At 54.8% G+C, this 12,915-nt stretch overlaps 2 protein-coding genes across 2 annotated transcripts in view; one reads left to right on the forward strand and one right to left on the reverse strand.

Annotated features, from left to right (window-relative positions):
• Window positions 1-924, reverse strand: part of NUMA1 (nuclear mitotic apparatus protein 1) — a 74,889-nt gene extending 73,965 nt beyond the window's left edge. Inside the window, exon 1 of the mRNA XM_088140367.1 lies at window positions 793-924. The gene's annotated coding sequence lies outside the window, so the exon portion shown is untranslated. The remainder of the gene's footprint in view (window positions 1-792) is intronic.
• LRRC51 (leucine rich repeat containing 51) lies at window positions 98-11,316 on the forward strand. Its single transcript, XM_088140882.1, has 7 exons — window positions 98-139; window positions 718-1,221; window positions 2,121-2,146; window positions 5,663-5,760; window positions 6,626-6,831; window positions 7,136-7,284; window positions 11,135-11,316. The coding sequence occupies exons 1-7, from the start codon at window positions 98-100 to the stop codon at window positions 11,274-11,276; spliced, it is 1,167 nt and encodes a 388-aa protein (XP_087997008.1). The 3' UTR covers window positions 11,277-11,316.
• Window positions 11,317-12,915: the final 1,599 nt, after the last annotated feature.

The raw sequence follows: 12,915 nt of genomic DNA on the forward strand, positions 1-12,915 counted from the left end.
GCTGTTTACAGTTCTCGCTTTCTGCGCCTTTATTTGGCGCAACGCACACACAGCGGATGGCCATGGGCGCACTGGAAGCCACAGCACCCGACCGACAATGCCCGAGGCGGGCAGCGGCTTGAGTCCCACCGGGAAGACCGTAAGCGGCAGGGGAGGCGAGGCGAGGCGAGGGTAGCCCAACCAAGCTTCTCACTTGGCACGCCGTGCAAACTCAACCGCGCACGGACCTGACAGCGGAGAGCAAGCCAGCATTGTGCCGGGAGCCTCGCCGGGGGGCCACCAGGGCGGGGAATTCACAAAGCGGGCCGAGGGGGGAGGGGGCGGCCCTGCCTCCCAGGCACGGATCACACAACCACCCCGCGCGCGCGCACACACACACACACAGACGCGCGCTGCACAGCCGCCGCGCCTCCCGTCAGCGACGGCCGCGGGTCTGCCGAGCGGGCAGCGGCGCTCCTGCAGGCGGGCTGGGGGCCCGAGGCGGGCCGGCCGGGGCAGCGCCGGCCCGACGGCAGAGGACGAGGCGGCTTTTCGGCCCCAGGGCGGCACCCGCCGAGGCGGAGAAGCCGAGGCCCCCGCAAGCGGCGCCCCCCCGCTCGGGAAGGGCACCCAGAGCGTCGCTGAGGGGCGGCAGGGCCAGCCCCGCACCCTCAAGGCGCCGCCGCAGAGCCGCTTAATCCGGGCCCGGGACGGCCGTTCGGCGCTCGGGGAACGCAGCCCCCCACCCGCGCCACACACACGCCCGGTCTCCGCGCGGCCCCGTCCTCCGGGACGGCCCACGCAGAGGCTTACCCGCTTCGCGGAGGCGGCTGCCGAGGCCGTCCCACCTCGCAGGGCCGTCGTGAGAGGGCACGGCCGGCCGCTCGGAGGGCGCCGAGGAGGTCGCTCCCAAGCCGCGGGGTCCCGAGCGTCGTGAGAACGCAGCACGCGGTCGAGGGGGCCTCCCGCGCACACCGCGGACGAGCTGGGCCTCTCGTTGGCCCCGGCCGGAGGCTGCTGCGGCGGCGGCGGCGGCGAAGACGGCCCCAAACTACGCCTCCCGGCAGGCTCCGCGCGCCGAGAAGCGCGGCTTCCGCTCTGGGGAGCGCAAGACTACACTTCCCGGCGGCCCTCGGGCGGCGAGCGCTCTCCGCTCCCGAACCCCGGTGTATTGCTGTTGCCGGGCGACGCCCCGCCCCGCATTCCAATGTGCGCGGAGGAGCCGCGCGGCGGGCGAGGATGGTGGGTCTGCGCGCGCGGCTCGGGGGCGCCTGCAAGGCGGGCGCGGGAGGGGGCGGCGCGGGAGGGCGCCTGGCCCGGGCAGGCTGGAAAGGCAGGCGCCCCGCTGCGGATTGCACCCCTGCTTCCATCATCCCCAGCCCCCGCGAAGGGGGGGCGCTCCCCGGGACCCAGCGGTCCGGGTTTGAGAGAGGGGCGCGCCGCTCCGCGCGAGCCCCCCGGCCATGAAGCAGCCCGAGGGGCGCCGTGCACGCTCGCCCCTGTTTTGCACGCTCCTCCGTGCCCGCGAGGCGCCGCGATCCCCCGCGGGACGAAGGGCGGGAAGGGGCTCTGCGCCGCCGCTCCGGCCGGGAACGCCCCTGACCCCGCGAGGGCTCCCCGCGGTACCCTCCGGCGGCGCTGGGCCGCGGCTCGCAGCGTCCGCAGCCAGCCGGCTCGCGAATCCCCCAGGACCCCCCGGGCGCTGCGAGGGGCGTCCGGATGGGTGCGGGTCGCGCCCCGGGCCGGCAGCAGACGTCCAACCCGGACGGCGGTGACGATGATTTCTCAGCTTTGCGTGCTGCCCGGCTTCCAGCGAGCCAGCCCCACAAAGGACCGAGAGGTTAATTCAATTTGGCCGGAATCTCTGGAATCCGCGCCGCCGCCGCCGCCCCATTTCAGGGCGCTTTCTACCCTCTGCCTTTGGCTGGCACATGGAAGTGGTGGGGGGGCAGCCCTTGTGCCGAGGGCAGGATGCCCAGAATCCCAATCACCAGAGCCAAGAGGAACCGTGGGAGCTGGCATGCTGGCTGGGAATCATGGAGGCTGGGCCCCAGTCACTGCAGAGGGCACCTGGTGGGGACCCTGACTTAGGAAGACCCCAGGCTTCCTGGTGTTAATTCTGCTTCTTGTTTCCTCTCCAGGCAAGCTCCGCTCTTTCTTTTCCCAGGTGGGTCGCTTCTTCACCCAGCCTCGCCAGAGATTTGCAAAGCTGCAAGCAGCAGCGGGAACTGTTTTAATCTCTGCTCCGTGTCTGTGGTGTCTAACCCTGGATCTGCTTCAGTCGCTCCCTGGGCTTCAGGGCCGTTGCAAATGTTGCCCGAGTGCTTTCCAACCATGCCAGGGTAGAATCAGTGCCAACTTGTGGGTAAGAAAAGGGTCAGGTCTAGGCAGGAAGAGGGCAACAAGGACCATTTTCCAAGAATCTTTACCTTAAAAACCATGATTGCAATTTAAGATGAACAGATGAAACGTGAGCGAAACGAAAGGGACTATCTGGAGAATACCGTGACAGCAGCCGTGCCAGGCACCGACACATCCTGGCTAGATTCAGATCTCCTCAACACAATTGCAGTTGTGTGGTTTGAGGGATGATCCACCCCAATGGAGTTGCATCGCAGAGAAAGCGGTCTCCTCCACCCCCAAACTCTGGCTTGGAGGATTGGTTGCAAGTGGCTAAAATAAAATGGATGTGCAGCCCGCATCAGTCTGTAGGGGCTTGTGGGGTGCGGAACGATGAACCGAAACAACATTCCTCTCATTGGAAGCCTTTAAAGCAGTGTTTTTCAAACTTGGCCACTTTAAGATGTGTGGACTTCAACTCCCAGAATTCCCCAGCCAGCTTGCTGGCTGAGGAATTCTGGGAGTTGAAGTCCACACATCTTAAAAGTGGCCAAGTTTGAAAAACACTGCTTTAAACTAATTAGGTATGGTTTAGTAGATTCCTGCACTTTGCTGCTGAATTAGATGACCTGTAAGGGATTCTGTGTTCCTCGCTGAGCATTTACAGATAAAACGTTCATCTATTAACCTACCAATGTCCATAGCGACCGTTTCCAATTTGCTGCCTTATAGCTTTGCAGCTCCTAATGCCCCGGCTGCTGGTTTCAATGGCTCTGGGGGCCACCAGATGGGGAGGTGGCTTTATGGTTTATTTTTCCTCCCCAAAAAGCAATTAAAAAAAAATGCAGTCACAAGTAGAATGAAATGAAAATAGCGAGGCACACAAAAACACAATCAGCGACAGAACCACTCCTTTGGGGCTTGGCTTTCTCTGGTAGATTGAGGCTGGAATAAATTGGATGAACTGGTGGACAGAACACCTGCTGCTTTTGCAGATGATGCAAAGTTGGGTGCGGAAACTAATACCATAAAAGAGTGGAATAGAATTCAAAATAGTCTTGATAGGTTAAAGGAATATGCTGAAAATAACCTGAAATTTAACAGAGTGCAAAGTTCTTCACTTAGGAAAGAAACCTCCAGTGCAAAGGGACAGGAAAAGGGTTTAGAAATAGTATTTGTAAGAAAGGTGCTGGAATAACTGCTGATCATAAACCAAATATAAGCCAGGAATGTGACATGGCTGCAGAAAAGGCAGTTGCAGTTTTAGACTACATCAACAGACACAAAGTTTCCAGACTGCAGGAAGTAAATATCCCAATTTATTCAGCATCGGTGAGACCCCATCTCAGGTAAGGAGTTTGGCTCTTAATCCACGCATCGAGATGGACGGAGAAAAACTGGAACAGATGCCAAAGAGGGCAGTGAGAATGACTAAGCCAGTGAAGAAAAGCTGAAGGAACAGCGGATGTTTAGCCTTGAGAAAAGGTGATATTGGGGGGGGCAGCGGTTCTGATACCTCTTTTCAAATACCAGGAAGCCTACTGAGACCTGCTCGCGCTCTCCTTCCACAGCACAGGACAGAGAATGACGGGCTGAAGTGCCAGAAAGGCAGATGTTGACAGTAAAAGCAGCTCAGGGAAGAAATGGCGTGGAGAAGCGGGGGGGCTCCCCTTCACCATTCAGGTGGGGGCTAGCGTGCTCCCACTTGGATTCCTGCACAGAGAAGCAGGCTAGGCTGGATAACCTCAAGGGTCCGTGCCGGTGGGAGTCATGTAACACTCAGGAATTCTCGCTGCTGCAGAGGTGGCATCTCTGCCGGGTCTCCGGTCTTCCTGAGCTCCCTGCAAGGGCAAGGACTGCGCCCCTCTTCAGCTGGGTAACAAGCCTTCAGCTCATGCAGTCTCGCATAGGGCGCTGGCCTTGTGTGGGGTGTCCGGGCTCAGATCCAGGGTGCTGACCCTGTCCTGGGAAATGGGAGGACAGCCCCTCCCCGGGAGGCCCCCTCACCACCTAGCCACAGGCTGGGAGATGCCAGGGAGCTGTCTGGGCACACCTTTATCCAAGGAGAGCCAAATTCGGGGTTACGATTGAGTTCACACAGCACACTAACCACAGACCAGTGTCCGTGGCTGGACGTCTGAGAGTTGAAGCGCACCTCTCTTAAAGTTGCCAAGTTTGAGAAACACTGCCATAGACTAACCGGATAGGTCAGGTTCACGCAACCCCCGCGCCCCCTGGCAAAAAGGTGGCTCCCTCACATGTGGCTGAGCATCGATCCTGATGTCTTTCATCTCCACCCACAGCCTTCTCGGCTGAGTGAGGGGGAAATGAGGCGGCTGGGGGATAGATAATAGATCCTCAGGGGTTTCGGGGTGCTGTGCCACAAGGTGACCCAGTTGACCTTGGCTGGCCTCCTAAAGCTAAGCAGGCCTAGTTAGTCCTTGGATGAGAGACCACTGAAATCCCGTCCGAGAAGACTTATTTATTTTTCAAATTTATATATGCCGCCCATCTCGCTATACAAGTGACTGCATACAAGATGGCAGCAAACGACTTCCACGTTGTGACCTGGGAAGTCAAGCTGGCTTGAAGGAGGCTATCTTACCTTCGAGGCTGAAGCTCAGAATTCTAACCCTGGTGTCATTTCTTGGGACCAACGCTCACCCCGTCATCTCCTCCTCCTCCCTTAATAAAATGCCAGGTCAGGCCTCTTAAGAAATGCCCGGGATCTGGGCCGACCCTTTCGTGGGCTTAGCACAGTGCTCTGAATTGGCGTCATCAGTCGGGCACGTAGGTTCAGCTCCTGGCACTGCCAAGACTCCAGCGGCTCCTCGGTGTTGACTCACCATGGCAAACATGGTTTACACACCATACAGGTTATGTCCACACCACATAAGCCAGCATATTATGGCTTAACAGGATCACCCGTCGCCTGTAACACACTGGGGTACTCTGGCTTGGTTTGGGCTTAGCCATGGTGATTTGTGAATCGTGGGTTATAGAGCCATGCCAGTACAGGGGTGTCCACAGGGTGTGGTCAGAAAAGTCACGGCAGGTTTTGTGCAATGCACATTTTGAAAAAGACGGAGCTTCAATGGCCCCGTTGCAGCCATCCTGCCGTCCTTTCAACCCCACCTTGGGGAGACCCCCGTGCTGGGAGAACCCCCTTCCCCCGGAGCGGGGCCCTCCTCTGTTTAGCCAGGAACCTCCCTCCCACCAGAACCCTTTCCACAGAGGAGATCCTGCGGACGGAGCTCCCGGGGTCTTGCGAGCGAGCCAAGCCGCCCAGGCAGCGGCTGAGCCTCGTATGAGTTCCTCGGTGTGTGCCGTTGTGTTTTGCTAGCACAGTTGGAAAGACGTGTACGCACTGGAATTACAGCAAGGCCTCCATCCAGGCGCCGCCGTTGGACTACTCCTTTCGGGGCATCAGCTTCATGCAAGGTACGACTGAATCACCCCCCAGTCCCCCGCCGTGTCTTTATTTTTACAATCTGGCGTTTGCGTTGGGGGATGCCGCGAGCTGCCGACGGGGGTGCTTTTAAAGAAAACCAGTGTGCCATCGTGGCGGCTCAGGCTCCGGGTGGCTCGTCTGCTCCTGCCTTGTCAAAAGGGGAGGGCTCCCCTTTGGGGTCTCTCTGGAAATGAGCGACAGCGAAGCACCCTAAGCCAATCCAACTGGAATCGGTGCATTTGGGGGAAAACATGGAGGGCTGAGGCTCTTCAGATGCTATGTCTACTTCACCTCTCGGCTGTTTTTCAAGCCAAGCACCTCTCAGTGAGACCGACGGTTGTCCACCTTTCTAAGCACCTCGACTCAGTGGCTGGCTTCGCCCGATGCGCTCCAGATCAAGCGTTGGCTAAACGTGGTCCGCCAATTGGTAGTTTTAGCCACCTTTCCCTCTCCGGCATCTCAGGCTGTGCCTACTGAGGGTGTTGTCCTCGGGGAGAGGGTCCAAAAAGGCAAGGTGGCAGCCAGAACCCTGTGATCGACACCCATCCTGACTTTTTGGAACCGCTTCCTGAGAATGACACCCTGCATCCCCGGGATCTGTTCGTATTTGCGGAGTGCGAGGGTTCGACTTGGATGCCTCTGCAAGAAACGGTGATCTCGAGCCACAACCTTGATGACTTTTGGTGGCATAAGGCGGCCAGGAGCCCACTGCCAATCCGCAGGGGCCAGGGAAATGCACTCTGCGCACGCTGCAGAACTGTGAGTCCTGCACGGATGGCACGCCCAGTTGCTCCTGGCACAGCAGATGCCCGGTGGCAGTGACCCTCCCTTCTGCCCTGTTTGCTTTCCCCCCAGACTTGCTGACCGAGGAGCCTCGTCCGGGTCTCAAGGCCATCCGGCACTCGAACGGGGGTCGCCTGCTGACCCAGGCCGTTCGGCTGAACAACAACACCCTGAATGACCTGACGGATTTCCCAGACATCATGGAAAAGCTGCTGGAGTATCCCCGGGATATCTACTGGATCGACCTCTCCTTTAACGACCTGCCCAACATTGACCCGGTACCTAAACCACTTCCTGGCCCTCTTAAACAGTTGATGGGTTCCTCCGCAAAGCACATTCATGAACCTGCCCCAGAGGAGACTGGGGGGCAGAGAGACCGGATGCCCAGGGCTGGTTTATGACCGCCATAAATACCGCCCTTAACGGAATAGCCTGGGGCAGGGACAGGCCTCTTACCAGCCTGGGAATCAACCTGAAACGCGTAACCAGAGCCCTTCACTGGGCTCAGAAAAGCCAACAAGGAACCAGCCCTCCCCCCAAAAAAGAATGCTACCTCCCCGTTATCCCTGCCCTTCTTCCCAGGTACTGGCCACCTACTACAACCTCCGGAATCTGAACCTTCACGGAAACAGCATCCAGCAACTCACCGAAGTGGACAAGCTGGCCGTGCTGCCCCACCTGCGCAACCTGACTTTGCATGGCAACCCCATTGAAGAGGAGAAGGGCTACAGGTAACCAACCGCTGGACGTTCGCCAGCTTTGCCTGGTGGCAGCAAGTCCCGGCCACCTCTCACTGCGGGCTCCGGTGCCAGAAGTCTTACTTGCAGAAGATTTAGTCAAACTGTTCCTTAATGACATTCCCAGAAAAGAAACCGATCCTAAGGCCCAAAGGGGGCTTAGAAGAGGCAGCTCAGGGACAGGTGAAATATTTCTCCTTCTAAGGAGAGAGTAAACGAATTTGGATTGTAGTCAGAAGTAAAAGAGGTATACAATCTGAAGAGAAACCAGAGTAAAAAACTTATTTTGCTCTTAGGTATGTGTTGAAGGTCCAAAGCAACAGCAGCAGCTTCAGAGAGGCATTTCTGCTTTCAGAGGGAACACAAGGAAGCCCCTTAAGATCACACTTACCTCATCTGAATTTTTTCTAGGTTCTGAAATGGTCTGTTTTGTAACCAATATTTGCCCAATTTAGTCAGGGCACCTTCATTATGGATGAGCAGTTTCCTCTGCTTTCCTGCCTGGGATTCCAGCGGATGGTCCCCTCTATTTAAAAAGCAAGAAAGCCGAATTAAAGCCTGTTTCCATTCGATTTGTCAAGTAAACTTTGCAGTGCAAAGAATTAGGATTTGCAGGTTTGCAAACAGACAAAGATAGGGAAGGAGGTCTTCTTGAGAAGAGAAGCTGGAGAAAACTTCAGAACAAACATAAGTATGATGGAACTTATCCCAAACGTTTTCCAAACGATGGGATGACTTTAATTAAATCATACACGGCTAATGTAACACCAAAGAATAAACTCCATAAATCCAGCATGGATCACGGAAGGAATTCTCTGAGATGCAGACTCAGCCATCTGGGCAGCACCAGGTTGGGGGAAGCAGAACTAGGAAAAAACAACAGATATGCAAAACTCATATTCCAGAAAATCCTGGAAGGTTTTGCTGCATTGAAAAGTGTTACTCAAAGTGCAAGTCACTTGCAGAGTCACTAGATGAGACAAAACACATTATAACCTCTTGGGTGAGCAAAGAACAAAGGGGCCCACTTGTGTACCCCTGCAGTTCTTTCACCAAGAGGCTAGGTAGCTCTTCCAACAGCAACAGATACCGTCCCATGCTAGAGGACCTTCCTCTACAAAACTTTGGCGGGGGGTGGGGGCAAAAGCAGTAATAGCCATTCTTGCATCTCTGTAGACCAGAAAACCACACAAAGCTTTGCAGGCAAATCACTGCTGGTTTGGGACTTCTCAGCATCTTGAGGGCCTCTCTTTGGATTTTCTTCAGATACCTTATGATGTTTTTTTTCTCACCAGATCAAGAGAGGCATAAAAACATGCTTTCATGTTGTAACCAAGAGAGTGCCTGATTCAGATAAAGGCAGTCAGAGGAGTCCCACCTGCAGAAGAAAAATCTCAGCTCTTATTCAGTAGTTTTGATTGTTCCTAGAAGAACAGAGACTGGAGGGCCATTTTGGACTTAAAATAGGTGTTCTCCGGACCCCACAAACTTTACATTACAACACTCACATTCCGTTCTTGAATATGTCCAGTGAGAGGAATGTCCTATTCTCTTTACATCTTCAAGCAGTCTGTTCCAGTGTATCCACACATCCCACTCCCTGGAAATCTCTCAGGACTGAGTGCTGACGCTTCCTTTTGGGTTGGGTTGACTCCACCCCACACCACCAAAACTACGATAACACTAGTTGTCCCCCTACAGAATCATTTGGTCATCTTCCTTGGATGATTTACTGATCCATTCTTTGCAGCAGGTTATGCAAGATAAGAATGCCACCTTAGATTGGCAGCACCATGTGGGTTTCTAGTGAACATATACAAAAGCTCACCCCCTCTTGTTGTCAGCAAATGAGTTCAGTATTAGGCATGTAAAAGGCATGGCTTTTCTTCCTAACTCATGGAAACAGACCACTCAGATTTCATAAGGGTTGCAAGAACACAAGGTTACACCATACCCTACATAGACACTGTGTTATGGACAATGACTTGTTCTCATAAATTACAATTTCTACTACTACGTCTGATTGATGCAGGCGGAATTAATCCTAAATTGGCCAGGAGATCCTGGATTGTGCCCCTACTTCAATTATCTATTGTCCCCCTACCCCGCACATTCTCTTCTTCCATCTTGTCTCAACAGACCATCAGCCGTAGGGACTGAGTTGGTTCCAGGTCCATGCAGGGAGTCCAGCTAAGTGGGCCAGCTTGTTCAACTTATTTTCGGCTCTTCTTGGACCTATGCCAACACCCTACAAAAACCCACCTCTGACCTTTCTGTGAGGAGGATGAGAACCCCCTCTGAGCTTGCATCCCCACATAGTTGGAAAGGTACCTTGAGGCATATAGTCCAACCCCCTGCTCAGCGCAGGAATCCAGACTAAGGCATCCCAGCTGATTGTCCATCTCCCCTTGAAAGCAAGCAAGGAAGCAGAGCCCATCACCTTGCTTCCACATCAATCGTTTCTAAAACGGAGCTCCTCTTCTGAAATTGGCCAGAGTTCACCAGTAACCATCCTGGGACTCACTCTTGGATCTGAGTCTTACTTCACCATCTCTTTGAACCTTTGCAAGTCAACTCTCTCAAATTCCTTTCAAGGAAAAGCGCCTTTTTGAATTTCATCCTTACTCCTAGGAAGTTTGAGAGATGCAGGCTTCGTCACTGAGCAAAGTTAGGCACCGTTTGCCCGAGCCCAACCTCAGCAACTTTAAGATGGGTGGACTTCAACTCCCAGAATTCTGGTTGCCTGGGGAATTCTGGGAGTTGAAGTCTACACATCTTAAAGTTCTTCAGGTTGAGAAACTGCAGTTTTTAAGGCCAGATCCTACACTTGTCCAAAAGGTTCTGTTTTTCATCTGAGTGAGGTTATTAGTGCTACCCTTGTTCTGCTCTATGTCTGACTTCCTTTCTGTGACCTGAGAGCTACCTTAGGAGAGGTTTTCAGTGGCAACCTTTTCCAGAGGGATCCAGGCGTGCAGCGGTCTGCTTCAGAGAAACACACCACCTTTTTCTCCACCTTTCAGCAGGAGACACTGCTTTTCCCATTTCCTCATTTGTGAAGCATTTTCAGCTCAATGTTTTTGCTTCTGCTGAAACTTCCTTCAGTCGACGTGTTCCTCAGAAAGCCCTCTTGCCTATTCTGGTCTTCCCTTCCAAGGGGGACCGTTCTGGAGTGCCGCGTGGTTGGGGAATGGAATGGACCACTGGGAATACGTGTATACAGGGAATGGACCACTGGATTAATAAGGGAGATCCATTTTCTATGAGGGTGGGAGGGAATTTCCCTCCCCACTGAAAGGGGTCATAGGCGTCATCTTCTTGGCTAGGCTGTTTGTCACCTGCTGCTGCCATTGGGCGCCTCTGGAGGGTTACCTTGAAAGCGGGGAGGTGCAGCTCCCCAAAGAATTGGACCTGCCCGGTGACGCAAGCTGGGGGAACCATCCAGCCGGAGACCCTCGATCCCCTCTGGAAAGCAGACTTTCAAGCGAAGCCTAAGGATGCATTTCCTCTAAAGTAAATGCAGTCCCTGCTCTTCATACAGGCTGGACTACACCCCCGTTGTGGCTAGTGGCCATGCAGAAAGGGGATGAAGGGTGCTGCAGCCCTACAGGAATGCCCACAAGGGTGGGGGTAGCTAGCCTAGGAAATTCTCCTCCTCCTCTTGGTTATCCCTTTTGCCGCCCCCCTTCTGCTCCCCCCCTTTCTAAATGAAAGCTGCCCTTTTAAGAGCAGTGCCTTTCTACGCCCAACGGCAGCTCTTTTGGCCCTTCTTCTGGTTAGGGGTAGGGAGAAGGTTCTTCCCAGGGAAGGAGGAAGTGACTGCCTCTCTGTGCCCCCTCCTTCCTAGGAGCTATGTCCTGTCTACCTTGCCCCAGTTGAAGTCCTTCGATTTCAGCGGCGTCACCAAACTAGACCGCACCAATGCAGCCGTTTGGAGGCGCATGAACATCAAGCCGAAGGTGATCCGGAAGAGACGGGATGACTACTGATGGCTGCCTCCTTCCTGAAGAATAAAGCTTTAGAGCAGCTTCACCTGGTGAATCGTGGGGGCCCACAAGAGTCGAGGGTGCCCAGATGCGGGAGGGCAATAGGACGCAGTGGAAGCCTCGGCTTCTTCCATGAATGCAGGCGGGCAGCCAAAGACCCCCTCCAACGTGTTGCTCCCCAGACGTGCTGGATCGCCGCCACCGCCGCCCATGGCTGGGGAGCTGGGGTTTGCAGTCCTGCACATCTGGCAGGCACCAAGTGGGGGAAGGCTGCCTCTGTACACAAGGAAACATTCTCAGTTCCAGAGGAATTGGGGTTGTTTTTTGAGTGAGTTGGGAACTGGAGCGGGAGGGAGGGAGATGTCTGGACAGCCAGGTCAGAGCAGGCAAAAAAGACACACCCTCCCCCTGTGTTCTTTGGCCCCTCACTCCGCCCCAGCGCTGCGGAATAGGAAAGCCGCCTGCAAGAACCATCGAGCGCTACCGTAATGTGGCGTGTGTAGACCAGAGGCCACCCCACACCCCAAACCCAGCATCAGAGATGTTCAGGCTCAGTGGCCACAAGGGACCCTCCCAATGCTGGGATTCTTCAGTGAGTGCTGATTCTGCCCACTACCTCCCTCTCGCTTCAGCCCGAGCAACCTTTGGCCGAACAATGCAGCCTACCCTCCTCCCCAGGCAAGATCTCAAATGCTCTTACTGAGATGTGCTCTTCGTGCCACCTCAACTCTGTGCAGCACCTTGTGCTGCCAGTAGGTCATTTCTGCTTGCCCCATCCCACCAGAGGAGGATAGCATGGAGGACCCGCTTCCTTCCCCACACAGCAGCAGTAGGCCGGGAGGTAGTCCCTCCCACCCAGATGACAGAGGATCACCCAATTCATCACGCTCTTGGCTCCTTCATCAGCCGCCACCAACCAAGCTGGGGCCAAGCAAACATTCCCCAAGGTCTAGAAGGAGGCTGGAGGTCTCTTTCCCAATCTGGAAATGAAGGTACAACCCTTTAACTCAACATTAATTTGGAAACCAGTTCCACTGAACTTGCTTCTCAACACAGGTAGTCCTCACTTAACAACCATTCATTTAGTGACCATTGAAAGTTACAACAGTGCTAAAAAAAAGTGACTCGTGCCTGAAGTTATGACAGTCCCAGCACCCCCACGGTCATGCGACCGCAATCCGGGCGCCTGGCAACCAGCTCACACTTATGACAGTTGCAGCGTCCTGAGGTCATGTGACCGCCATTTGCGACCTTCCCAGCTGGCTTCCGGCAAGCAGAATCAATGGGGAATTGTGTGATTCGCTTAACAACTGCCACAAAAAAAGGTTGTAAAATTGATTCCAATTCACTTAACCACCCCGCTAAATTTTCTGGTCCCTATTGTGGTCGTTAAGTGAGGACTACTTGTAAATGCCCTAGAGGGGGAAGAGATCTGACCGGAAGATCTTGGCTGGGCAGCTGCTCTCAACAAACCCAAATTCACACCCATTTTGCACAGGAGAGGCCCCTTTGTGCTTGGAGCTGGGAGGGGGTGCAGGGGAGGGACGCATCATTATCTGTTGACCTCCTTTTGATCTCCCTGAAAGGCCTGTCCATAAGATGGCCTAGGGGGGCACACACCCCCACGGCCATTTCCACAGGT

The sequence above is a fragment of the Python bivittatus genome, unplaced genomic scaffold (genome assembly GCF_059951505.1).
Source record: "Python bivittatus isolate LINGU-HERP-01145 unplaced genomic scaffold, Pbiv_v1 ctg000340_np1212, whole genome shotgun sequence".
Taxonomy (NCBI): domain Eukaryota; kingdom Metazoa; phylum Chordata; class Lepidosauria; order Squamata; family Pythonidae; genus Python; species Python bivittatus.

Excerpts from the sequence above, each read along its gene's own strand:
- LRRC51 (XM_088140882.1), top strand. The coding sequence starts at position 98 with ATGCCCGAGGCGGGCAGCGGCTTGAGTCCCACCGGGAAGACC. Across the intron at positions 5,761-6,625 it reads GGGCATCAGCTTCATGCAAG|ACTTGCTGACCGAGGAGCCT; the intron begins GTACGACTGAAT and ends CTTTCCCCCCAG. Across the intron at positions 6,832-7,135 it reads ACCTGCCCAACATTGACCCG|GTACTGGCCACCTACTACAA; the intron begins GTACCTAAACCA and ends CCTTCTTCCCAG.